The sequence below is a fragment of the Penicillium soppii genome (assembly GCF_028829465.1).
Source record: "Penicillium soppii strain IBT 18220 chromosome Unknown utg000007l, whole genome shotgun sequence".
NCBI classification, from domain to species: domain Eukaryota; kingdom Fungi; phylum Ascomycota; class Eurotiomycetes; order Eurotiales; family Aspergillaceae; genus Penicillium; species Penicillium soppii.
In genome coordinates this window covers 2,110,896-2,136,766 of record NW_026643237.1, presented here as the reverse complement: position 1 = coordinate 2,136,766, position 25,871 = coordinate 2,110,896, and the positions used below count along the sequence as shown (strand labels likewise).

The window sequence follows — 25,871 nt, the reverse complement described above, 5'->3', positions numbered from 1 at the left end:
CAAGTAAGCCAAAATAAGCATATTAAGTGGATGCATAGTTCGATACATAAATATTGGTCATTATTCCCAAGATTTTGGCCTTATGTACAAAGCTTCCGTTTTGATCGCGTCAACCCAATCTTGAGAAGTCTTTCCTAGAATCTAGAGAGATCCTTTTAAATAGATCTTGCGACTTTCAACCCTATCGGGCCATGCGCGAAGTATATCGGAGCTGTTGGTGGGACCGATTGGAGGTAAGACGTGTTAAGCTGCGAACGCCGCTGGCTTGCAGCAATCGGCAAGAATGTGGTACATCAGCAGGGCAATATATCCGCCGAAAAGTTTCCCATTATAGTAGCACATCTGCTGTGCAGGGCTCAAGAACAGAAGTGACTCTACCTCTTGCCCCAGAGGATGGGGTTTGAACGTGGGATGATAACCCTGCAACAGGCAACCCAACATTGCATCCGATGATTCCTGCAGTACAGATGCAGAGCTTAAATTTAGAGTGTCAGTACTATTATAGCGCAAGGTAACACATTGTTATTCGTACTCACATTGGTGCGCTTGACTAATTTGTCGCATGTATCTCAAGAGGACGGGTATTGTTCTGCCGATGATCGATATCCGCGAATCGATCGACAGAAGACAGATAGCATGATTTGCCGCTTCAAAATACGATACATTGTGTTAGAAATTTAGAATCTTCCATGCAAACAAACCAAGCAAAAGGGGAATCCTAATAGTCTGGCAAGATCCATCAAATACATCCATGGATCCCCCGCTCTCTCGCATCTTGGTACTTTTACACGCGGCCTTCGACTATACAAAAAATAGCTTCTATGATAGTCAGGTCTATTCTTTTAGGGTAAGGAATTTATGCTAAAGATATGTAGGCCGCTGCTAACTTAAAGTCTATAAGCCCGCTGGAGATCCCTAGACCTGGGTATAAAGCGGCTAAGGAGTATAGTGGGTGGTAGGTGTTAAAAGCCAATGAAAACATTCTCAAAGCTGTATACCGAGAAATCTGTGGTGTAATATTCAAGGACGGTCTAAAGCTAGAGCACGTCTATAAGGATCAAAATCCGGAATTCTTTTCTTGACAAGTCTTAAAGATAATAATTGCTCGTTCGTTTTCTAGGAGTAGACGCTAGGTCGAGGGCGTGAAGAGAACAATCCCTAATTATCAAGCAAGTTATAGTTTAGCCACCACCTCCTTTGGCGTTGGAGCACCTGAGTATTCAGAATCATTTTAACCACAACCATATTGCGTGCATAATAATCTCTGAGATTGCAGAGGTTATGGAATCAACATCATATAATAAAGTCGATCCCTCACTTTCCTGAGTTTGATAAAGACCAATGAGCTAATTAATGATTTAGGGCGCAACATTGATCAAAGATCCTAGGAGTGACTATGTGTGCCCTAAACTTAGATCGACGGGAAAGGTCTTTCGACAACTTGCAGAGGAAGCAATTGCTTTGGAGCCTGTTCTCGGATTAGAACTCATGGAGGATACCGTATGTTGGGCCAACTACACTCGAGCCCAATAGTTCTAGCCTAGAAAAGACTGTCGCAAACTTCGTTGAATTAATGGAGTTTAGAGAGTTGGACATTGCGGATGCGTAAAGCTTCTCCTTGAGGCCGATCACCACGTAAATGGAGTCAACTAACAGGCCGGGTAGGTTTATGATTACTGCGGTGAAGGTCAGCTACGCTGCGCGAGTTACACCCGAGGACGTTCTTCTGTTTAAATGGATAACAAACTTTACATCAGACATTATGTATACAAAATGATCTCTACTTATACGAAAAGGAAAGCAGTGAAACAGAGAACTACGGCTCTGCCCTTTTCAAACGCTGTCCAAGTAGTCGAGCAGTTCTTGGGCCTCCTTTCAAGCAATATAGCCATAATTATACTTCGCTCCATCATCTTCGAGGTAGGACGGTAGGTCCTCGAAGAATATGACCGATTGAGGGCATTGCGGGGTTTCAATGAGACGCAGCAGTAATATTTGCAGAGAATAATCGAGAGCATGGCAGGCAGCGTGATGTATCACTCTACCACCTGTAGATATGCCATATTTACGGGAGCTTTGCTGGGGTTATAACTTGAAACCGACGCCAGCCCCCGTGCTTAGGGTTCGAGACCTAGTGGGACATCCGGCTTCATGGTTGCTATTGGGGATTTCCTGCTCATTGGCAGTTATAATCCCATCTAGACTGTCTCTGAAGTATCTAGCATTGTGCTACCATTCTGAGTTCTTGGGTGACGATCAATTACGAGGATTGCCAGTGCCGTAATTCAGCGAAGTCCCACCTACAGATCAAAAAATGAAGGATTTTACTTTGTCTTTCTTTGATGTATAGGTTTACATGCACAAGGCATATGTAGCTATTCTTGCGCTTTTGAATTCGACCATGTTCAAGAGAAGGCTTTGCTCAGCACAAAGTACCATAAAATGATAACGTGGATCCTGGTCGTTCCGGCATCCCGGCCGTTCCGGCAGGCACTTCAAATTTGCTTCCCCTCACCAAGCCTCCTATTTTTAAACACCTACCATGCCTCCAATCCGCGGTCAAAAAGCTCAGAAATCAGTTGAGCAGGAAGGCAGAGTCCTACTAGCAATTAAGGCTATCAAAAATGGCCGGTTTACCTCCGTTGCTGCTGCTGCTCGCTCTTTCGAAGTCCCACGATCTACGCTACAAGACCGGATGAAAGGGGTAACCAGTTGGTCTGGCACAAGGGCTATAGGCCATAAATTCACCCAATTAGAAGAGGAATCAATCCAGGGTTGGTTAATCTCTATGGATTATAGAGGTGCTGCTCTCACGATCGCCATGTTAAGAGATATGGCTATTTTACTACTCGAAAACCGTGGAGATCATGCCCCCCAGACCGTTAGTAAGAATTGGCCAACACAATACATTAAACGACATCCCGAGCTTTCTAGTCGATTCTCTCGCAAATATGACTATAAACGCGCCTTAATGGAAGATCCAAATATTATTATTGAGTGGTTTAAGCTTGTTGAAAAAACGATTGCTCAATATGGTATTACTTCCGATGATATCTACAACTTTGACGAATCGGGATTTGCGATGGGAGTTAGTGCAACAACGAAGATTATCACACAGTCATTTTATACCGGTCGGAGGGGCGTTTTACAAGCTGGTAATCGCGAATGGGTGACTGTTATTGAAACAATTTGCGCCTCCGGGCGAGCGCTCCCACCATACGTTATCTTTAAAGGCAAAAACTTCATGGAACGATGGTTCGACGACCTTCCAAAACATTGGGCTCTTAACGTTAGTCCAAACGGCTGGACGAGTAACGAAATTGGCGTTGATTGGCTTCAAAAACACTTCATTCCGCATACAAAAAGTCAGATAAAAGGGAAACATTGTCTTTTGGTCCTTGATAGCCACGACAGTCATCTTACAGCGACATTCGATAAGATTTGCCAGGAAAACAACATTATACCAATATGTATGCCTCCGCATGCCTCTCATCTTTTACAGCCTCTTGATGTTGGTTGTTTTGCTGTGTTAAAGCGCTCTTACGGAAGGCGGGTTGCAGAATATACCCGATTAGGCATCGATTCTATCGAGAAAGATGACTTCCTTGATATCTTTCCAGCGGCTCGTAACGATTCATTCAAAGAGTCTATCGTTCAAAGTGCCTTCGCAGCTACTGGTTTAGTGCCATTAGATCCTGATCGGGTACTATCAAAACTCAATATTCGCCTTCAATCTCCGCCTCTACCAGATCGACCAGTTTCACAAGGTTCAACATCAGGTAGTAATATCTCTACCGGCATCCCTCGGACGACTAAGCAGCTAGAAAAACGCAAATCTAGGCTCAATTCTGGTCTAAGCTCGGCTGCTGATAAGATCTCTTCGCCTACAAAACGTGATCTTCAACGGTTTTACAATATGTCGGTTAAGCTAGTTCACGAGCACATCTTAATGCGGGATGAGATTAAGCGTTTACGGGAGGGAAATAGAAAACAGATAAAAAAAAGGGAGAAATCAAAGAAGCAGATACCTAACATAGGTAGTTTAACAGAGCTTCCAGACCCTACTGCCAATATGGGTGGTGAGGAAGATGTTAGTGTGAGATATATATCTAACCCTACACCTGCTCCAGAACCCCAGGTTGAACCTATACTTCCTGTTTTGGCCCCTGTACGCCAGCAAACTACATGTTCATTATGCATGGGGAAAGGGCATAGGTATACTACATGCCCGAAAAGGTTTAATTAGTCAATTTAATGGTGTTTTGGTTGTTTAATTGGAGTTTAAAAAGTGTAGAAAGTATGAAATTTTGGTGGGGTGCCGGAACGACCAGGATCCACGTTATACTATGATACGGGCGGAATTATAATTTATTCGATAGAGATTATCCAATAAGATGTGTATATATGGCAAGGATATCGAAACGCGGAATTGACCGAGAATAGGCGAGTCGAATCGGAGTTGAATCGGGGGGAAGTGGGTTGGAGTTGACTTGCGGGGGAAGTGATTCGAGGGGTTTGCCGACGGCGGAGATATCGCCTATTAATTGACGAACTAGAACATCGCGTATACCATTGCCGGCATCCAGATTATTTCAGAACGGAGATTATTGATCGCCCGAACCAACCCATTGAAATTCCTAAATGTAAAGTGGACCTGGCGTAAAGGAGGGGAACTTTCCGTTATCTGCTTCTCACCATTGTCATCCATCATGCAAATATCAGGTAACACTCATCCTAAACTCATCGTACATCATACATGCTCACTATGGATCTAGAAGAGAAAAAGAATAATCTGGGCGAGATTGTCAATCGCTACCGCCCAGACATCAAACCATTCGAAGATGTCTATCGACACCTCCACACCAATCCAGAACTATCAGGCCAAGAAGAAGAAACCGCCAAGATAGCATCCAATCACCTGAAAAGCCTCGACTTTGAAGTCCACACCAAAATCGGCGGCCACGGCGTAGCAGGCATCCTCCGTAACGGCGATGGCCCAACCATCCTCCTGCGGGCGGACATGGACGCCCTACCCGTAAAAGAACAAACAGGCCTCCCCTACGCAAGCACCAAGCACATCAAAGACAAAGACGGCGTGAAGCCAGTCATGCACGCCTGCGGACACGACTCGCACGTTGCAACCCTGATGGCGGCCTCTACGCTCCTAAACAGCGCCCGCGAGCACTGGAGCGGCACGCTAATCTGCATCTTCCAGCCAGCGGAGGAACACCTCGACGGCGCGCAGGCCATGCTTGACGACGGGCTCTACGACAAGATCCCCAAGCCGGATCTTGTGCTCGCGTCGCACGTCATGCGCATGCGCGCAGGCACGGTCAACCTGCACGCGGGGCCGCTACTCACAGCAGCAGACGCCTACGACGTCCGGGTCTTCGGTCGGGGCGGGCACGGCTCTGCGCCTCAGACGACGATCGATCCTATCGTTATTGGTGCCGCGATCGTCACGAAGCTGCAGTCTATTGTTTCGCGTGAAGTTACGCCCGGCAAAATGGCGGTTGTGACCTGTGGTAGTATCCATGCTGGCAATTCGCCAAATATTATCCCCGCGCATCTCGATCTGCAGCTCAATGTGCGCACGTTTGACGATGATGTGCGCAAGCGCGTGTGTGGTGCTATCCATCGCATTATTGAGGCGGAGTGCCAGGCTGCTGGGGCGGTTGAGAAGCCTATGGTTAAGCTTACTTATTCGACGCCATCGACTATCAATGATGGTAAGACTATTGATTCTCTTCGGGAGACGTTCCAGCCGTTCTTTGGGGAGAATCTTGTTGAGATGGAACCGCCGGCTGCTAGTGAGGATTTCTCTTTGTTGGCGACTGCTGTTGGGGCACCGTATGTTATGTGGATGTTTGGTGGGACGGATCCTGAGACTTGGGATGATGCTGTTGCTAAGGGCACTGTTGATCGGTTGCCTGGAAATCACTCGCCTTTCTTCGCGCCGGTTATCCAGCCCACTCTGCGGACGGGAATTGATGCGATGGCGCTTGGAGCCTTGACCTTTTTGAAGAAGTGAACATGGTTCAATTTAGGTTGATTTAATTCATTTTTATTATTTACATACGAAGAGGCTGTTCCTGGGATCCCATTGTGATGATAACGGGCAATAAAGGCGGGAGGCGAAACGCTGAGGTCATCGCGTAACAATTTCAAGATTGCCCATATCTCAACGTCAATACCAACTGCAAAATCATAAACAAATCTCAAACCGAATTTCCAAAATGGCATCACAACCCACACAAATGAAAGCGTGGCTCTACTCCAGCACAACAAATGGCCTAGAAAAAAACCTCACCCTGAACGCGTCAACACGCGCACCACCCACCATATCAGGCGACAACGTCTTGATCCAAGTGCTCTCCGCCTCTCTAAACCCCGCAGACTTCAAAGTCCCCGAAATGGGCCTCCTAGCACGCAAACTCGTGATCGGTACCCCGGCCTCCCCGGGCATGGACTTCTGCGGCAGAGTGGTGATTGCCGGGCCCGGCGCAAGCGCCTTCTCACCCGGCCAACTGGTCTACGGATGCCTGAGCAAACCAGCGCAGTTCGGCTCGCTCGGTGAGTACCTCGTTGCATCAGCTAGTCTTCTCGCACCGGTGCCTGAGGGCGTGGAGATCGACCACGCTGCTTCGATTGGGATTGCCGGTCAGACGGCGTACCAGAGCTTGGCTGGGTATGTGAGTGCTGGCGACAAGGTGTTTGTTAATGGTGGGTCTGGGGGGTGTGGGATCTTTGCGATCCAGATTGCTAAGGAAATGGGGTGTCATGTTACAGCTACTTGTTCTGCGAAGAATGTGGAGTTTGTGCGTGGGCTTGGAGCGGATGTGGTGATTGATTATTCTGCTGGGGATGTTGTTGCGAGGTTGCGTGCGGACGGAGTTGTTTTTGACCACATCATTGATCATGTTGGGTACCCTGCGCCGCTGTATCGAGAGTCGCATCATTTCCTTGCGCCTGGGAAGGCGTTCGTGCAGGTTGGTGCTTCGGCGATGGCTACCTTTGCTGAGAGGTTGGTTGTGCCTGGTTTCTTAGGTGGTGGGAAGAGGAAGTATGTTATTTTCTTCTTTAAGAATACTCGTGAAGACCTTGTTAAGGTTGGGGAGTTGGTCCAGAAGGGGGCTGTCAAGATTCAGCTTGATACTGTCTTCGAGTTTGAGGATGCTGTTCAGGCATTTGAGAAACTTCGGTCTGGGAGGGCAAGGGGAAAAATTATTGTCCATGTGGCTAAGCCGTAAAATGGCTGACGAGGCTTTGAACAATCAACAATGTGGATTTGATGTATTATGTGTACCTTTTAGCATGAGTTGTTATTTTCAATGTTTTTTCGTGTCTGCAGGCATGTATGACCCTACTTTTCTATCTATCTACCTATTCGTTTAAAGATCTATATATCCCCATATAGCCTCTTTATACATGTGAAGATACCTTGGTAAAATATGTTGTGGTGAAGGTAACTAGCCAATATTCGGTGGTGTCAACTGGTTAGTTTCAATGCACCACGCGGTCAGGTGTTAAGCTTACTAAGAACGCATAATGTCCACAGCTGCACGGGCCCACAGCTCCACGGGTTCACGGGTTCACGGGTTCGCGGGTCCACAGGTCACATATGGAAAAGAATGACTATTGACCAAAATGAGATATTGCCATCAATCCAACATTGATCGATCTTGCTCGATTCAAAAATGGCCAGTAATGAAGAGTCTGATATCAATCACCGTAGTTTCTTGCGCTGGGCATTGTCTAATGGCATTCAAATGAACGGTGTCGCTCCCACCATATTTCCTGGACGCGGTATGGGAATGATCGCAACCCGAACCATAGAGGTGAGCTATGAGCTACGCTCTCAAGCGTCCTATAGCGAGGTTCGGGCAATATTTTCAATAACTTACATGTTACAAAGGTCAATGAGATCATGCTCACGGTTCCTCTGTCAACAATGCTCAACATTGACTGCGTTCCTAGAGAGTTTGTCGATCGCTTTCCGCACAAAACATACATCCAGACAATCCTCGCCGCTTTTATGACACATGGAGATGCGAGCTTACTTGATCATTGGGCTCTCTGGCGCAAGACATGGCCTTCTCGACAAGAATTGCAAGAGTCTTTACCAGTACTGTGGTGTGAATGTCCGGAGACTCACAACTTAGGGCATACTACTCTACCCCCTTCCGCATCTGGACAATGGAATCTGCTTTCCTCTCCGCCAGGTGGTGGTAAAGTTGAGGGTAGGTACCACAACATCCTGATGAAACAGCAAAAACGGCTTCAGAGTGCTTGGGAAACTATTTTATCCGTGTTCCCTACCACGGATTGGAATATTTTCTCACACCATTGGTTTATTCTGAATACGCGAAGCTTTTACTATGCCAGTCCTGGCAAAAAGCCTCCCGATGACTGGAATGATGCCATAGGTTTGGTGCCTTTTGCAGACTACTTTAATCATGCCGACAAAGCGGTAAGTAGATGCCTCTTCGGCATGCTTCACGCTTTGCAGCTTGTTTTAAAACAGTAAATTAGCCATGCGAGGTTGTTTTCGACGGAGAAACGTCTAGAATTACGGCCACCGCTCGTCTTGGTGAGAGCTCTCTCCCTTGATGATCGGCTATGCTTTGGCTGACAACTTATGTGGTCTTAAAGAGAAAGGAGTCGAGGTGTTTACGAACTATGGAGAACATCCCAATGATTATCTTTTCGTGAAATGTGAATAAATTTGCTTTACATTCCACTTTTGCTCGTTACTGACTCGGGCGTGGATAGACGGCTTCTTCTTGGATCAAAATGGAAGCGACGCCGTTTATTTGGATGACATCATATCCCAAGACCTCACAATTGACGACAAGGAAGCTTTGCGCACACATGGATACGATGGGTAATTTTCCTCTCCTGGGGCGAGAAAACTTAAGCTAACGTACTCTTGGCCTCAGTCACTATGAGATAAACTCATCTGGACCCAGCCTTGATGTTAAAGACGTCGCTTGTTTCAAATGCATGAAATATGATGACTGGAAATTCTATGTCTTTGGTCCATCGTCGGTTCCTGCCCCCGACGAAGCAACAAAGTTGGTCCACAAATGGGTCAAAGTCTACTGGGAAGAATGCATATTGGCAATCAAGGGACTAGAGGGGAAGACTGGACTCAAAGAAGTGGTTGGGTCTTCAGAGAACCCATGGCCAAATCTGAAAGACCAAAAGATTGCTACACTGCTACGAAGATGGATTCAAGTCAGAGATCTTTGTAAGAAAGTTTTGGATATGTTAGCATGATCCAGCTTTACTTATCGATTAGCCTCTCCTGCATGGAAAATCGACACATTGGATTCAATTCCATTCATGGATGGTGTCTATCACATTGGTCTTGGATATAATCGATATAATCACAAAGCGACGGTCTCGTGAGCTCAAAATTAGACAGTGACACCTAAGTAGGTTTGTCCTGTGCTACTTGAGTTAGATAAATAATAGATCGCTTACCTAGCGCCCCATACCACCAAAGAATCCTGTCTAATCTTCAACATCTGCCATCATTGATTTGGCCTGCAGCCAGGTCCTTAGATGCCAATGAAGCCTAATAATTATCATCACGTCTAATTTCCTCCTTCTCCGAGGTAGACTGAGTTTCACAGACCAAGGATGGGTGTGTCACATTGGCTCTGGGTTTTCTCTTGTTTTTTGGCCGCTTGGAAGGGTTCTGGGCGCATATCTGGCATTTATATCAGCAGATATATGATACCTGATCACAGAACATTTGTGATTTTAAGACGTTATCAGCTCAATGAATCGTGGTCTCCGATAGATTTCATCAAGAGGCACTACCCTTTGCGTATCGATTAATTCAGTTCAAATTCGATGATATGGATGATTTTATCAAGTTTGCATTTTCCATTGGTCGAATAGGGCGCAACAATTTGGAATCACTGGAACTATTTTGGCTCAGCAGCAACGAGCTGGAGGCTACGTCGAGCCCGGAAGATCTTGGTTTGCATTTACCCCGATCTCACGTCTCAAGATGCGTGCACCTATTGAAGCAGTTTGAAAGACTCAGGTACTTGCGCCTTGTTTTCGTAAAAAAACAACCTTGTTAGCAACTCCGTGCGAGCATATCAAACTGGGCATCCGAAAGCTTTCTTTCATTCGGGGTCTATGATGTGTTGAGGTTTGGGGATTGAACCAAGAGCCTTTAGACTCCATCTTTCATTGTGCTAAGTGTGCTAAGTGGTTGAAACAAAGATTGGAAGGTAGGACTTGAGTCGCTAAACTCCGTGTATAAAATAATATTGTAGGGATCCACGCTACCTTGCGGATTGTTTGCATACCGAATTTGCCTTAATTATGATGCCTTAGAAGACGACTGAAGCTATTTTGATGATTAAGTACCGGAAAAATGCAAGCGATGTGCCAAGTAAGCCATGTAAATTTTAGCGATCTAGAGAGCAGAGTGCTTCGAAGGATCCTCCTTCAAAGGCGTCGAGTAGTCATCATCGTCCAGATCAAGCATTTCAATCCGATGGCTGGCCATGTTTTCTTGCGTCTGCGCCTCAACCTGTTTCTGCAACCGTGAATCCTCACCAAAACCTTCCTTGCTATTCAAAATCTCTTGGGCATCAGATGACTCTGGGTCTTTGACGCCAGCTTCTTTCTGATTCTGCAAACGTTGCTTTTCCTGTTGCTCATCCTCCACAGCAAGAGCGGCTTCTTCGCGCTCGATTTCACTGGCATCGAGATCTTGCAACCCAGTAAGGGTAAGGATCTTTCCGAGCAGATACTGGTACCGTAGGTGGCCGCTGATCATCTCGCTCACGTTGACGTTTTCAATGCCGGGGACACCTTCCACTGCTTGCAATCCGGCGACACCAAGCTGCATGCTGCTGGTACGGTAGAGGAACGCGAGCACAGAGTCGTTCTCTGAGTACACGTTTACAACCCGTCCGCTGACGACACTGCGGATCTTTTGCCAAGGTTCCTTGTTTGACGGGGTTGGCGATCCCATTAGAATAACAGACTCGATTAGGCCGTAGGCGTTTTTCTTTTCCAGGCTTTGAAGACAAGAGAAGATAAGTCGAGATCCCAGAGAGTAGCCAATTAAAGTGACTGGTCGTTCGCCCTGAGCTTTGTTGATCAGAGCATCGGCGAGTACTTCGCCCGCTTTATCAGCGCGAGATTTGGCCACGCTGAATGGGTTGTCGACAACGCCTGCAACCTTCATCAGACCAAGAGGAAGCATGACAGCGCTCATGAGAGTGGAGAAAACGGTACGTGCCAGGACCTCACGGCCGGCAACCGACCATGCTGCGCTGGTAACAAGTGCGGATATGGCATTGCCTAAGTTCATCAAAGGTTCCATTTCCCAGCGAAGAGCAAAGACTTCCGAGTCAGCACCAATCACCCGCCATGGGACCACGAAGTTCGACTCCTCCTTGACCCAACCGGTGACACCGATAGTGACTCGCAACCGATGATCCTGTTTGGCGGACTCTGTCTCTTTTTGGTTCCGGCGGCGCTCGCCTCGAATGGGGATGAAAGCGAAATCGTCAATCTCACGAGCGTACTTGTCCATCATACGACCAGTCATGCGCCCACCGTAGGCGCCAAAAAGACCTCCGACAACAACGCTGCTTCCCGCCAATGTACCGAGGAGTCCGGCAGCGGCTGTAGCGCCGAGACCCACTCCACCCAGAACGGTTCCCAGGCCTGCAGCCACCAATGGCGCTGCAAGTCCACCCGTCAGGCCGATTAGAGCGGCTCCAGCCACCGACGCGATGCCGACCTTCCATTTCCTCATGTCATCATTTTTCTTCGGTTTTTCTCCGGTACTTTGGTCTGCCGAAAGTGCAAGAGCAGTGGCTAGTAATCCGCGAGCGACCTTTACTTCGTCCTGGTTGAGCACATTGATATCTATGTTCAGACTAGACGCAACGTGCGCCATCAACACTCGCGAATAAGCGCTGTAGTGTTCTAGACTGAGGAGCAGAAGTAGGAGAGAATGCAGAATGAGCAATCTTGTTGCTTTGGGAAGTTCGGCCAATGGTGTTTCCACGGGGTGGTAGATTTCTTGTAATTTCAGCAGTCTATCTTTATCCTCGTCCAAGGGAATGTCGTCGGATTTGGCAGCTTTCTGCACTTCAGATTGACCTTGCTGGTCTGGCTGGTCATCGTTGTCGTTATTGACCACTTGGCCAACCCGCAGCAGAACAGAGTCTCTCCAGTTCTCGAAAGAGGAGAGCACAGTGACCTTGGCTTGAGGTTTCAATGGCTTACTGGTTGAAGCAGTTCGCTGGCTACCAGCTTCCCCGGGGACAGGCTTGCGCTGTGGCCTTGGTGGCAGGGACGGCGTATCTTCCTCGCGGTCTTCATGGGGCTGCTCTTGTGGAGATGGACGCGGAGAGAAGCGATTGGGAGACTCCTCTTTTTTACTTTCAAAAAGCTCGAGAATGCCAATTCGCATCGATTCAGCGGCTTCAGCAACAAGGACCGTCAGGTCTCCACGCTGCGACCTATCTAAAATCGACGATAGATCTTGACCGCGGTCGCTTTCCGACGTGTTGGATGCATTGGATTGCTTGGATTCAAACAGCGATGCGTGTTTCTCTTTGAAATTTTTGAACATTGGCGCTAAGAGATTGTGCAAGACGGGATTGAGAACGTTTTAAGGACAGACAAAAGTCGCCAATGTTTGGTGGAGGGGGCAATGTTGTCATAGGTTTGGGGGCCAGCTGACTCATGCGTTTGCCAGATTCCTCAGGTCGCAAATTGCCTGCTCAGATTACTTTGTTTGTCTGATGCTCCAATGAAGTATCTATAAAGAGGCGGTGGCTCTTCGGAGAATACTTAATTGCCTAGTTCAACGACGAAGTATTTGCCTTTCGTCTTTGTGGCGGATCCCAGCGCGTTTCCATCCCAAGCTGTCCCATCAGGACGATCGTTCTTGACACCTACAATGCGCTGGATTTTTCTCCGTCGCCCGGACACATGTTCCTTTGCTAGGGCTTCCTTGAGTTGTTCAATGCCAATGGTGTGTTCCTTCACTGCATCAGAACTTTCGTCACAAATTCTAGCAAGCGGTTCGACGCCCTTGGTGTCAACCAGTTGCATTTCCTTCACAAAATGGATTTGGGACTCGAGTGTATCGAGCATTGATTGTTCTTCTTCTTGGTTGGCAGGTTGGGGGAGAGCTGAGATTCGGAGAAGGTGATGTAGTTCCTTGGGAGTGATCGATGGAGGGGGCTTTGATGCTGGGTTCGGGAGCAATGACCTGACAGACCAGTTTGGTGTACCGATCATGGACTCAATGTCCGAAAAATCGGACATTTCAGAGGAGTAGAAGCGAGTCGATATCGTGGACAATCGAGCCGGACTCGAGCGCAGCGACTGAAAGAGTCGAGTCCCAGCGCGAAGAGATGCCATCGTAGAGTATATGAGATGAAAGTGATTTTGAAAAGCAATCCAATGAGGTTCAATTCAACAGAATTAGAAAGGCAACGCAATCTATAGTTGTTCAAGGCAGAGATAATCCAAAAATAGCCAAGTAATGCAAGTCAACACTCAAAGGAGCTTAGGCGGAGACCGAAAAATAAAGGACACCGCCTCCAGCGGGCCCGTCGATCAATGCTCTCATCAATAGCACGTTTGGCCACACTCCTGCTTCGCATCGAATATTTGCGGACTTTGTCTATATCACAAAACACAAACACACCAAAATGACTCAAGATCCCCGCGCGCTTCTCCAAAAGGTATGCCCAAATGTTTACCCGCTTCAACTGCATGTGCAATGACGATAGTCCGGATAGCTGACCAACGTCACTTGCTGTATTTGAATAGGCCGACAAAGCGCTATCCGGCGCCTCTGGCGGCTTTAGCTGGTTTGGCGGAAGAACAGAGAAATATGAGAATGCGGCAGATCTGTATTCCCAGGCTGCAAATGCCTTCCGAGTACAGAAGATGAGTGAGATACCCCGCCGCCTGTGATGCCTGAACTCGATGGCTGATACGTGATGCTTGTGAATAGACAAGGAAGCCGGTCAGGCTTTCGAGAAAGCTGCTGCAATCCAAACCCAAAACCTTAACGAGCCCGACGACGCCGCCAATACACTCCAGGAAGCGTTCAAGGTCTACCGCAAGTCAGACCCGGAGGATGCTGCCCGTGTTCTATCTAGTGCTATTCAACACTACGTACTACGAGGAAATCTGCGCCGTGCTGCTACACAACAGCAATACTTGGCTGAAGTGTATGAGGTGGAGCTTGGCGATATGAAGAAAGCACTTGAGGCGTACGAGAAGGCTGCTGAGTGGTTCGAGGGTGACAATGCTGAAGCGTATGGTTCCCATGATTTATCGACGCGCGGTATACATTTGAACAAGGTCAGCTAATACCTATGTGTTTTTTAGCCTTGCGAACAAGCACTTCCTCAAAGTTGCAGATCTGTCTGCGCTGGACGGCGACTACTACAAGGCCATCACGTACTTTGAGCGTATCGGCCGGTCTTCTATTAACAACAATTTGATGCGCTGGAGTGTGAAGGATTATCTGTTGAAGGCAGGTATCTGCCATCTCGCCACAAAGGTATGTCGTGCCCACTCTCAACCCAGCCAACAGGATATTAATCGGTTTACTATCTAGGACATGGTTGAGACCAACCGTGCTTTGGAGTCATACCGAGAGCTCGATCCTAGCTTTGCGTCAATGAGAGAGCACCAGTTGCTGGTAGATTTAACCCAGGCTGTTGAGGATGGTGACCAGGAGTCCTTTGCCGAGAAGCTGTTCCAGTATGACCAGCTCAGCAAGTTGGACAAGTGGAAGACTACTCTGCTCCTGCGCATCAAGAATAACATTGAGGAGGCCGAGGAGGACTTCTCTTAACGGCGATTGATTTCTTCAGTGATTCCCCGCGCGTCATGTCTAGAGCATGTTGACTCTGCAGTGTTTTGGTTTTGGTTTTGGTTTTGTTTTTATTTGTCTTTTGGTTAAATGTAGTTGGTCTGGAGATGAATACAGCTCAACTTCGATCGCTGCAATGAAGAATATTTCGCTGGCGATGTGTCTGGTTTCTTTTGTTCGTTTTTCATGGTGATACTTACCTCTCGCCCCCAGATGATTATTTGACTTGGATTCATTGCCAAGTGTTTGGTTCTACACATCCAAAAGATTATTATTTGATACGAAATGCAAGTGCTGGAGATTCGTAATTCATCATTTTAAGATGCCTCAAGTCTATATGTACTTTTTGGGTGTATCATGCTTCATCAGCAAGCAACCCTCATCGTCGTGTAATCAATTCAGTCAAATGGTATCATATCATCCACCTCGCGTCACTAACATCGACAGCTTACGCAGCAATCGCCTCCAAAGCCCGAGCCTTGCGAGGGAAGACACGCTTGTACAAGCTGACACCGACAGAGTCTTGTGGATTGATCTTGGCATCGAAGGTAGCCTTGAAGTAACCGTGTGTACCCAAGCTCTCCTTGAAGTATCCACTGCGGCCACGGCGGGTCCACAGTTGGAGGGCCTTGAACCATTGGATATCCTCGGCATTGAAGAACATGTACCGGATAGTAACGACCTTCTTGTGGATCTTGTAGGGGTGACCAGTGAGGATAGCACGCTTGGCGACCACGCGCTTCTGGTCAGGGGCAACAACGGTACCGGTACCGATGAGCTCCAATTTATCCATATCAATCGGCTCCTCCTTAGTCTCGGATTCGGTTTCCATCTCCTCATCGTCATCCTCCTGCACGGGTTGCTTGCTCTTGAAGATGAGAATGGGGACGGAACCCCAGGTCATGGGTCCAATCCAGGAGGCAATGGCGCTGCGACCAGGATGAAGGAATCGATCATACTTGTGGACATTGTTAGGGGTGTTATCGGCCGATGAGAAGATCGGGTTAACCACCATGCGGCGAGCACCGCACTGAACAATGAGTTGCTCCTTAGCCCGGAGAGGCTTCTCCACGCTGGAGTTCAGGGTCATGCTGACGTTGACCACAGTCTGCTTGTGCTCGTGGCGAAGGAGAGAGAAGAGCGCCAGGGGCTTGGGGCTGTTGCGGAGGACAGAAGGCACAGCGCGGAGGTGAACATCAACGCGTGTACCAGGGTTCACACCACCAATCAGGGCTTCTCTGATGATGCGGTTCTTGGAACCCCTGTGGTCAGCAAATTGCAGGAGGCGGCGCCAGTCCTCGGGCTCGTAAGGACGATCCTCGGACGTTTCCCAGTTGCTGAGCTTGAGGTTCTTCAATCCACGGTAACGAGCAAGGCGCTCTCTGGCAAGGACATTGGGGTGCAGTTCGATCTCGTCGGGGAACTCCAAGTCCTCTTCGGCCTCGGTCTTGCGGCTGGCACGATAGTCGGCTAATTCCTGGGCCTCGTCCTCGGGGGAGGGGTCGAGGAACATTTCGGATTGTGGGTATTCTGAAGGAGCACCCTCGGTCATGGCATCCTGGCGCTCTGGGAACACACCGTCTTCGGGTGCTCCGGCGGTATCCATCTCCATTGGCTCGTCATCGTCATCCATATCCGATCCAGAGTCCGAGACATCATCAAGGTACCAAGCAGATTGGTAATTTGAGGTACCCTTGGGCAGTTTCTTGGGAACTGGGGGGATGTGCGAATCGTCATCGGAGAAGTAGTGGTAGTCGTCGAGGAGAACACCCTTCTTCTCTGTCTCGGCCATGGAGACCATATCGTCATCAACCATCTCGATTTCCTCGGGGGCAACAGTGGCCATGTCGTCCTGGTCCGCGGTAGGGGTATCCAAAATCTGTGAGGTTTCGTTGGTGTCAACGTTCATGGCGTCGTCCCGCTTGGTCTTTGTGGTTGCTAGTGGCGCAGCTGTGATCGAGTCAATTTGGAAGTCACCCCAGCCAGGGAGGTGAACAATGCGGTCTGCCTTCAGACCCTTTCCACGAACAACTCCAGTAATGACAACATCGTCGACCACTTCCAAGCTGGATTCGGGGAACTGAACATCCTCGACGAACATCCAGCTGCGGTCGTCACGCCAGCGGATACCCTTGGGGGTGGCGGTACAGATAGATCGGATGGCGTTGGAAGATTCCTGGCGGGAATCGAGAGACATAACCTTCTCAATGCTAGGGAAGAAGTGGTTGATGAAAGACTTCAGAGAGCCGGCAACCTGGGGGCGTTTCTTGGGAGGGCTGATTTTGTCGAGACCTTGAACAACAGCCAAAACATTGGAGATACCCTGGCTCTGGATAGAGCGCAAAAGCATCTCTCCATCCTCGTCAACCTCAACCTCAGACGACATGACCAACACGACAAAATCGGCCATACGGCACACATCCAGAGCGCTAATCAAGTCGTACTTGGCAGGAACATACTGCACACTTTGGCGGAATCGTTCGATGCGCACACGGGTAGGTCCCTCAGACGAGGCATCGGTCAGGATGTCCACACTTTCGTTGATAGAAGCGATAGCAGCGGCGACATCAACATCGGCGGACAATGGCAGGACTGCAACGTGACGGGGAGCACCGTTCTGGCCGGCAAAAATACTAGTAGCCTGAGACCGTTCTTGATGCTTCAATGCCTGCCTTTGGCGGGCGGTGTTTCGGCGATCGAGTTTCGTCTTGAGCTGTTGGTGGGGTGTTTTACGACCGCCCCGCTCATCGCCTTCGATTTTGCCTGTGTTTGAATAGATATTAAAAATTTGTACAGTTGAAGATGTTTCAATATTCCAAAATAGGTACCTTTGGCCTGATCTTTCAAGGCGCTTTTGGAGGCATGCTTGCTCTTGTAGGGCTTGTGGGAAACCTTGGTGGTGGAGCGGTGGTGGTGTACCGTCTGGGCAGGCGCCATATTGGCGTTAGACCCTTTAAATCTAAAAGGGATAGAGGCCAGATTGAAGAGTATCAATAATTACTCGGTGAATATTCAACCAAAGCAATGTCTAGCTCGAAAGTACACAAAAGAAAAAATACCAATGTGCCTCTGTCGAGAAAAAAAAGGCGATAAGAAAACAAAAATTCGCCAGTGGAGGATAAGCGAGCGGTGAGCGCAAATCTTGGCGAAATTTTGGGCAAAACACTTTTTTTCTTGGAGCTGAGTTCTTGTCCGCCTCTTTTTCTCTCTGGACGAACGCAGAGAAATTGTCAGAAAATGGCCGACTCAGCCCGCAATATGGCTGTCGCCAAACCCGATAGTGCAGCGAAGTTAAGACTCGCACAAGCCGAGGAAATTTACGGGCGAGGCAAAGGTGTCAACGCAAAGAGTGCGCGGGATAAGAAGCTGCGCGCGAATCTGAAGAAACAAGAATACAAGCACAAGGAAGCAATCCTTCAAGCTAAGGATGCCGAGATCCTGCTTGAGCACACCGAAGGTTTCCTCGAGCCTGAAACCGAACTCGAAAAGACCTACAAAGTCCGCCAAGATGAGATTCAAGAAAGCGTCGGAATCGAAACAGCAAAGAAGGGATTCGAATTGAAGCTCCCTGATATGGGCCCCTACCGTATGGACTATTCTCGGAACGGACGTGACCTGCTGTTGGCGGGACGGAAGGGACATGTTGCAACAATGGACTGGCGCGAGGGCAAGCTGGGCTGCGAGTTGCAGTTGAATGAGACTGTGCGGGATGCCCGCTGGCTGCACAACAACCAGTTTTTCGCTGTTGCGCAGAAGAAGCACACTTATATCTACGACCACCAGGGTGTTGAGCTGCATTGTTTGAGCAAGCACCTTGAGCCTCTCTTCCTGGAGTTCCTGCCATACCATTTCCTGCTTGCTAGCGCTGTGAGTACCCTTCTTTACTGGATATCTCAACCCCAGACTGACTAATGTTTCATAGCAAATGAGCGGCCACCTCAAATACACCGATACTTCAACCGGTCAGATCGTCGCTGAGCTTCCAACCCGCTTAGGCAAGCCGACCGCTCTCGCCCAGAACCCGTGGAATGCCATCCTCCATATGGGCCACCAAAATGGTACCGTCACACTGTGGTCTCCAAACTCTCAAACCCCACTCGTGAAGGCGCTTGTACACCAGGGCCCGGTCCGCTCAATTGCAATGGATCGCCAGGGTCGTTACATGGTCTCCACTGGTCAAGATCAGAAGATGAGCGTTTGGGATATCCGCATGTACCGTGAAGTACACCAATACTCCTGCTACCAGCCCGGCGCATCCGTAGCGATCAGTGACCGCGGCCTGACCGCGGTTGGCTGGGGAACGCAAATGAGCGTGTGGCGCGGACTGTTCGATGCTGCCTCCGCCGACGTAGGCAAAGTGCAAAGCCCCTACATGGCCTGGGGAGGCGACGGAAAGCGCATCGAGAATGTGCGCTGGTGCCCATACGAAGATGTTCTGGGTGTTGGCCACGACCAAGGATTTGCCAGCGTGCTCGTCCCCGGTGCCGGAGAGCCCAACTTCGACTCACTTGAAGCCAACCCTTACGAGAATGTCCGACAGCGCCAGGAGCACGAGGTGCACTCGCTGCTCACCAAGTTGCAGCCGGATATGATCTCGCTCGATCCCAATATTATTGGAAAACTCGACACGGTCAGCGACCAGAAGTATCAGCAGCAGCGCAACCCGGACCAAAAGCCCGAGGATCACATGGAGAAGATCAAGAACCGTGGTCGTGGCCGCAACAGTGCCTTGCGCAAGTATCTGCGTAAGAAGGGTGGCAACAATGTTATTGACGAGAAGCGTCTCAAGGCTGAGACATTGCGCAAGGAGCATGCTGCTCGTCATAAGGAGAAGCTCAAGCGGGAGCGTAACGATCTGGGGCCGGCTTTGTCTCGGTTTGCCAAATAGGATCGCTGAGTTCCAAAGTTTGTTTCGAGCGGAGCAATCTCTGCCAAAAGCACCCAGATACCCAGCCCACACGGCTTCTGTGACATATTGGAGATTTGGCGACAGCTGCATTCCAGGCGTTCTCGGGGAATATCTTTTTTGTATTCGGAGGGAAAAGCAGTGTTTAACGAGTGTACCATCTACTTTCAGCACATGAATATATTGCAATTCTCGAATGATCAATTCTACTTCCAGGCCGGATCGCGATTCTCATGGTCTCGTTGAAATTGTCCTCCATTTTAAATCGTCCCAAGATGATATTGTATAGACCAAGATACCATGATCTACTCATCAATACTCCCAGAGCCACGCACAGCGCCCTCCTTCCACCTCTGCAAACTAACATCATAAGCACCACTCCCCTTCCAAGCACTGATAATCAAGTTAATAATATGATCCATCCCCTTGCCATGCTTAACAACCGCAAAGACAGTAGGACCGCCCTCGCGCATCTTCGCCGCATCCCTCTCCATAACGCTAAGATCCGCACCAACTGCCTCAGCCAGATCAATCTTGTTGACGACCAGCAAGTCCGAGCCGGTGATACCTGGCCCGCCCTTGCGCGGCACCTTATCACCGCCCGCGACATCAATCACGTAGATGATGAAGTCAGCCAGCTCGCGCGAGTAGTTCGCGGCTAGGTTGTCGCCGCCGGACTCGATGAGCAGCAGGTCGGTGGAGAATTGCTTCTGGAGTTTCTGGAGCGCGAGCAGGTTGGCGCTGATGTCTTCGCGGACGGCGGCGTGCGGGCAGCCACCTGTTTCAATGGCGCGGATGCGAGATGGTGCGAGCGCTTTGTGCCGGGTGAGGAATTCGGCGTCTTCTCTGTTTTGGGGTAAGTATGCATTGAGATGGTGGGTGATGTGGGGTTTTGCGAAGTATGTTGGTTGAATGAGGGTTATTGTATGCTCTTACCTTGTGAAGATGTCGTTTGTGACTGCGGCGATGTTATACTCGTCACGCAGAGCTTGGGATAGGGCGAGCATAAGTGCTGTCTTGCCGGATCCTACGGGGCTATTCGATTTCAGGTTGGTAAGCCCATTGACTCGGTTCATTCTATAGATTCCAAGATGCAAAGGCTGGATGATGAGGGGCTGTAGGGACATATAGTACATACCCACCGATACCAATGGTGAAGGCACGATCCTTCCAGTCACGGCCCTCAATCAAGGGCATCTCGCGGTTGACGTATGAGCCTGGACCATCGAGGATATCGTGGGAGTGGCCGTGGCCGTTGAAAGGGTCATCGTGAGAGTGGTCGAGACCAGCATCGTGGGAGTGAGAGTGAGCCATTGTATATGAAAATAGTAGTTTGCAACTCCACAAGATGTTCAAGATGAACAAAAAAAAAGACGAGGGGCAATGTATTTAGGCGGAGAGTGTGGGGAACTGATAACACAAATGCCGAGCTTCCTTTTCGATTATCAAATTGGCCGAACAACGGAGATCGCCGAAGTTGCTCGATGATCAATTCAATCATATTTCTTGTGTTTTATCTATCTAGCAAGTATGATTTGAAATCTATGAACACTTGAACTTGATTCTGGATATATCGGAGATCACATCTGTACGCTTTGTAGGCCCAGTAGAAGAAGACAAGGCGCATGACAGTCCTCAACATATGAACGATACAGGACACATAAAACAAAGACTGCCCGATGAGAGAGAGCTGATACAGCATCAACATATACAAACTACGATGCATCATGATTGGAAGCAGATATGTATGGATTCGTCAAACAGCGGCAAGAGGATCAACCCCGAAGGAGAGAATTACCAAAAACTCAAGGCCCACGACCAAACGGTCCGGAACATCGAACACCCCAATGCACGCAGACGCAGTCCCAAAAAAAAACATAAGAGCCGGACGCCATTTCAGTCGCCAAACACGGATATCAAAAATACTGTCCGTTAAAAAGAACAGACCGTCACAGGAGACAAGCAAACAATAGCAAAAGCCTACAAGACAAATCCAAAAGTCGTCAAAAATCCCAAAGGCGAAAGGATCAAAGGGAAAACTGAACGGGAATTCAAGATGGAACATGCAAAGTCAGGCGATGATCCTGACCCAACCAACAAAAACGCTGAAAGGAAGATAGAGTACATTAGATCGGAGTTGAGCAGGATCGATGAGACCGCGTCCGGAGAGGTGCGGCATCAAGCACCGATTAGATCCCGTCGATTGAAAATTGAGTCGTGATGGGCTGGAAACCAGGATAGATCCCTCAGGGGTGAAAGAGACAAGCAGAGTAAACAAGCAAGGGCGGTATGCCTCGCCCGTACATCCAGTCGTATGCCATTCCCTGCCTCAGACGGCGAAGGAGAACAAAATAAATCGAGAACAAGTTGGATGAAAAGGTGTTCCATCAGGCGGCGGCGCCCTTCTGTCGCTTCGGCACCCGAGGGCTAGCCTTTACTTTCGCTGAGCCCTGCGGAGCGCCGTTAGCATCGACTCCGGCACCATCCTCGTTTTCCATCTTGACGGTGCTTGCGCGGCGACGTTTGTTGACACCTACATTTGGACTGTTGTTCACGCCAGCTGGAGATGGCTGCATTGGTGGTTGCATTCCCGGGGGACCGGCCAGGTGGCTTTGAGCCGGGCTCGCATGTGCTGAACCAGTCAGGTGAGGCGAGCCTTGCTGTCCCGGGAGGCCGAGATGGGCCATAGCCGGCGAGGCAAACTGCGATGGGGCACCCATGCTATGGCCCCGCACATTTTGCATGGGCTGCATGCCAGGGTTCATTCCCGGGTTCATAGCGGGGTTCATGGCGGGATTCATGGCTGGGTTCATGGCTGGGTTCATGGCGGGATTCATGGCTGGGTTCATGCCAGGGCTCATAGCGGGGTTCATGGGGTTCATTCCTTGGCTCATGGCTGGGTTCATGGGGCCTGGCGCATAGCTGGGGTTGGGGTTCTGCGTCTGGAGGGTGTTGACGAGATTTCGCAAAGCATCTGGGGGTGAGAGCTGTGGATTTGATTGCGAGAACTGGAACAGCATTTGCATTTGGGAAATGGTCTCGGCCACCTCCAAAAATCCCATGACTTCAGTAGGAACGCCGTTGAGATTCACCATGGAATCCGGCAGCGCCAGTGGCGGAGTTGGCTTCTGTTGGGCGCGTTTTGAGTTCTTCGGAACCTTTGGGCTTTGTTTGTATTCGGCCTCCATAGACAGCAACAGTGACCGAGGAATGAACTCCTGATGACTGACGACATTAATATCAAGCATCTCGAGTTTGTTATTCACATCGAAATGCGCACGCAAAGAGCCGGTGGTATAGAGCTAGATAAAAAGGTAATTAGCAAGTGGTCAAAAATGAGATAAAAAGCAATGTACCTGGCATTCATTCTTGAACCAATAGATGAATGAGCATTTTCCAGCGTCCACATAGTGACCTCCGTTGGGAGATTCGCGCTCACGGGCGCCTTCCACTACCATCTGGATTTGTGTAATGCCGCTCATGAACTGGGTCAAGTAATAACGCGCCAAAGCGGGTGTTGCAATCTCAAATTGTTTAGATCCTGCCGTGTTGTTCCAAACACCCTGTCGCAACACTCCGCCAGGGCTGTAGAAGCGATCCACAAATGATTGCCAGTATAAAAGATCTTGTGCTTCGTTGCGGGATATAAAATTGCCTAACTGTTCGGAATAAGCATTAAGAGCCATGATTGATTGGTTTTGTTGCTTCATCCTTTGTTGCTGCTGCTGTTGCATCATCATCTGGTGTTGTTGCGTCTTCAACTGGATTTCCTGAGGCGTCATTTGCTGGGTCGGAGGACCTGGCTGCTGGCCCTGCTGTCCTTGTTGACCCTGTGCGTTTTGGAGATGCTGTGGCTGCGGGCCAGCAGCCTGTCCTGGTTGTCCGGGCTGTTGATTCTGAGGCAATTGCTGCGAAGGCGGGTTCGGAGTAGCCTGGCCCTGAGGTACCTGTGAGGGTGGAGCTTGGGAGGACGGTGGCTGAGAAGATTGAGAGGGTTGAGGAGTGCCACTTCCTTGAGGCGGACCCCCATGCTGAGACTGCGGGGTTCCACTTTGTTCGTGCATGTTTGGAGGCTGCGCCGATGCACGCTGCGGGGTATGTTGACCTGGTTGTCCATTGCTTGCCTGTTGCTGAGCCTGTTGGGCCTGCTGGGCCTGTTGTGCCTGCTGTTGTGCTTGCTGAATGGCGAGGAACTGCTGTTGGTGCTGGAAACTTTGCGGTTGGCCATGCGGCATTTGCTGCTGAAGATGCATCATGGGCCGCATTCCCGGGTTCCCTTGCATTGCAGCCATTTGAGCAGCGCTGATTCCTTGCGCACCATTGGGCATTGATACTGGGAGACCATGTTGCTGTTGCTGTTGTTGCTGTTGCTGTTGTTGTTGTTGCTGCTGCTGTTGCTGCTGCTGATGTTGCTGTTGCTGTTGCTGATGCTGTTGTTGGAGCATCATTCGTTGCCGCATTAATTGTTGATGTTGGTGTTGCTGTAAGAACTGAGGATTGTTCGCGACTAAACGTTTGCCAAACATGTTAGCATGCGATTGACTAGATACGGCGGAGAAAGATAAATCGCCTCGGACAGTTCAGATCAAATGTTACCCGGACGAAATCGTACAGACGATCACAAGCTCAATGAAACTGGGATGAGATGAGATACTAACAATTTTGTTGGAATTGAGGGCCCTGAAGCATATGCGCCTGCGCGGGATTCAGGTGGGAGAGAGCATGGGCGTTCGGAACGCCAGGGCCAGCAGTCCCAGCGCCTGGTGGCATCCCACCCATCATCGGGCCCGGTTGGCTGACCTGAGGTCCCCCTGGTGCGGATACGCCAGGATGCATTTGCTGTACCATTCCGGGGCCTGGGTGTCCATTCGGATGTTGCGCGTTCATTGGGTGTCCTGGGGGAAAGTGCTGCGGCATGCCTTGGTGGGCAGGGAAAGGCTGCGTCATCATCATTGCTGAGCGACGAAGTCACCGCAAAAGGGAGACTTCAAAATGATCGCTCGCGATGGCGATAGGAGATGGGCGAAACGTGGTGAACGCGACTGAAGACCGCTTTTGGCGTTGCCAAGACGTAACAATCGATTTGGAACCAGTTGTCAGCAGAAGCGAGATGCTTGGGTTATTGACCAAAGGCCTCCGAGTCACCTGCGCAATGAAGGTTTCTGTCTAGGAACAGGCTGTGTCAGTGGGGAGTGATAAGAGGAGAAGTGACTGGGGGCAGGTAGTTTAGGGGTCGTGGAGGGGCTGGGGTCCCAAAATGGTAGATCATATAACTTACGATGTAGTTTTTTAACGTAAACTTTCCGGGATATTAGGGGCTAAGGGATGTTGAGGACGCCCATAAGTCAAGAACTAAGGATGATCGCCCGGTGGGAAAGAGTGAACTGGAGACGGAGGATCCGGGTCCGTAGGGTGGAGGATCTAACCGAGACGACAACGCGATAGAATATTGGGGGGGGAAGAGAACTACAGCATAGTGAGAGAATATTGTACGGAATCCTTTTTAAAAATGATCTGTAGTCTTCTGCAGTCTTTTTTTCCAAAGAGATATATCCTCTTTTGAGCCTTTTTTCCCTCATTTCTGTCCTGATTCCATTTCACACCACACTATCCCCAATGGGGAATGTCACGTGAATCGGAAAATCTCTTAGCTTCGCGTCCTTTTTATCACAACTTTTTTTTTCTTTTCTCTTCTTCCTCATCTTTCATTCTTCTTTTCTTCTGCAGTGTGATTCAGAGTCCTCTGCTCTCTGCTCCATCTATGATTGCAGGATTTGCTGCATACTTCTGCTGCCCATCTTTGAAGCAGAAAACCAATTATTCAGTATATTGTTCATTCATGCTTTTCTTAAACATCGGGTGATCTCATGATGCTGCGAACACCTGATGCTTGAGAACAACATGATTGACTTTATTAAACTGTTTACAATGCATGAATTTCATCACTAAAATGATAGATCAGGTGCTACACCTTATGCTTAACGTGAGTCTTTTATTTTTCCTTCCCACATGCATTTGCATTCCCTATCTGTTCAAGGATGACAAAAACCTTTACTTCTTTACCCTCCAAATCGACAA

General features: G+C 49.1%; 10 protein-coding genes across 10 annotated transcripts; 5 read left to right on the top strand and 5 right to left on the bottom strand.

The window, feature by feature from the left end:
- Window positions 1–4,765: 4,765 nt before the first annotated feature.
- Window positions 4,766–6,031, top strand: N7529_010068 (M20 family metallopeptidase; the record flags this gene model as incomplete). Its single annotated transcript, XM_057245595.1, has 1 exon — window positions 4,766–6,031. The coding sequence occupies one exon, from the start codon at window positions 4,766–4,768 to the stop codon at window positions 6,029–6,031; it is 1,266 nt and encodes a 421-aa protein (XP_057093858.1).
- Window positions 6,032–6,236: 205 nt separating this feature from the next.
- N7529_010067 (NAD(P)-dependent alcohol dehydrogenase) lies at window positions 6,237–7,250 on the top strand (the record flags this gene model as incomplete). Its single annotated transcript, XM_057245594.1, has 1 exon — window positions 6,237–7,250. The coding sequence occupies one exon, from the start codon at window positions 6,237–6,239 to the stop codon at window positions 7,248–7,250; it is 1,014 nt and encodes a 337-aa protein (XP_057093857.1).
- Window positions 7,251–7,697: 447 nt separating this feature from the next.
- Window positions 7,698–9,411, top strand: N7529_010066 (uncharacterized protein; the record flags this gene model as incomplete). Its single annotated transcript, XM_057245593.1, has 7 exons — window positions 7,698–7,838; window positions 7,916–8,470; window positions 8,533–8,590; window positions 8,653–8,715; window positions 8,773–8,884; window positions 8,940–9,250; window positions 9,302–9,411. The coding sequence occupies 7 exons, from the start codon at window positions 7,698–7,700 to the stop codon at window positions 9,409–9,411; spliced, it is 1,350 nt and encodes a 449-aa protein (XP_057093856.1).
- A 1,027-nt stretch (window positions 9,412–10,438) lies between these two features.
- On the bottom strand, window positions 10,439–12,619 carry N7529_010065 (DUF726 domain protein; the record flags this gene model as incomplete). Its single annotated transcript, XM_057245592.1, has 1 exon — window positions 10,439–12,619. The coding sequence occupies one exon, from the start codon at window positions 12,617–12,619 to the stop codon at window positions 10,439–10,441; it is 2,181 nt and encodes a 726-aa protein (XP_057093855.1).
- A 221-nt stretch (window positions 12,620–12,840) lies between these two features.
- Window positions 12,841–13,416, bottom strand: N7529_010064 (uncharacterized protein; the record flags this gene model as incomplete). The annotated part of the gene is made up of 1 exon (XM_057245591.1): window positions 12,841–13,416. One exon carries the CDS (start codon window positions 13,414–13,416, stop codon window positions 12,841–12,843), a length of 576 nt encoding a protein of 191 aa, XP_057093854.1.
- Window positions 13,417–13,604: 188 nt separating this feature from the next.
- Window positions 13,605–14,869, top strand: sec17 (alpha-soluble NSF attachment protein SEC17; the record flags this gene model as incomplete). Its single annotated transcript, XM_057245590.1, has 5 exons — window positions 13,605–13,742; window positions 13,831–13,954; window positions 14,018–14,324; window positions 14,398–14,572; window positions 14,630–14,869. Coding segments are annotated over 5 exons (984 nt in total), but the record flags the coding sequence as incomplete, so codon positions are not given.
- Window positions 14,870–15,335: 466 nt separating this feature from the next.
- On the bottom strand, window positions 15,336–17,824 carry N7529_010062 (small subunit rRNA maturation protein TSR1; the record flags this gene model as incomplete). Its single annotated transcript, XM_057245589.1, has 2 exons — window positions 15,336–17,650; window positions 17,716–17,824. The coding sequence occupies 2 exons, from the start codon at window positions 17,822–17,824 to the stop codon at window positions 15,336–15,338; spliced, it is 2,424 nt and encodes an 807-aa protein (XP_057093852.1).
- A 300-nt stretch (window positions 17,825–18,124) lies between these two features.
- Window positions 18,125–19,775, top strand: N7529_010061 (WDR46/Utp7 family WD40 repeat domain-containing protein; the record flags this gene model as incomplete). The annotated part of the gene is made up of 2 exons (XM_057245588.1): window positions 18,125–18,754; window positions 18,810–19,775. The coding sequence occupies 2 exons, from the start codon at window positions 18,125–18,127 to the stop codon at window positions 19,773–19,775; spliced, it is 1,596 nt and encodes a 531-aa protein (XP_057093851.1).
- Window positions 19,776–20,098: 323 nt separating this feature from the next.
- On the bottom strand, window positions 20,099–21,107 carry N7529_010060 (urease accessory protein UreG; the record flags this gene model as incomplete). The annotated part of the gene is made up of 3 exons (XM_057245587.1): window positions 20,099–20,639; window positions 20,730–20,828; window positions 20,932–21,107. The coding sequence occupies 3 exons, from the start codon at window positions 21,105–21,107 to the stop codon at window positions 20,099–20,101; spliced, it is 816 nt and encodes a 271-aa protein (XP_057093850.1).
- Window positions 21,108–22,180: 1,073 nt separating this feature from the next.
- Window positions 22,181–24,746, bottom strand: N7529_010059 (LIM domain-binding protein; the record flags this gene model as incomplete). Its single annotated transcript, XM_057245586.1, has 3 exons — window positions 22,181–23,095; window positions 23,150–24,300; window positions 24,452–24,746. The coding sequence occupies 3 exons, from the start codon at window positions 24,744–24,746 to the stop codon at window positions 22,181–22,183; spliced, it is 2,361 nt and encodes a 786-aa protein (XP_057093849.1).
- Window positions 24,747–25,871: the final 1,125 nt, after the last annotated feature.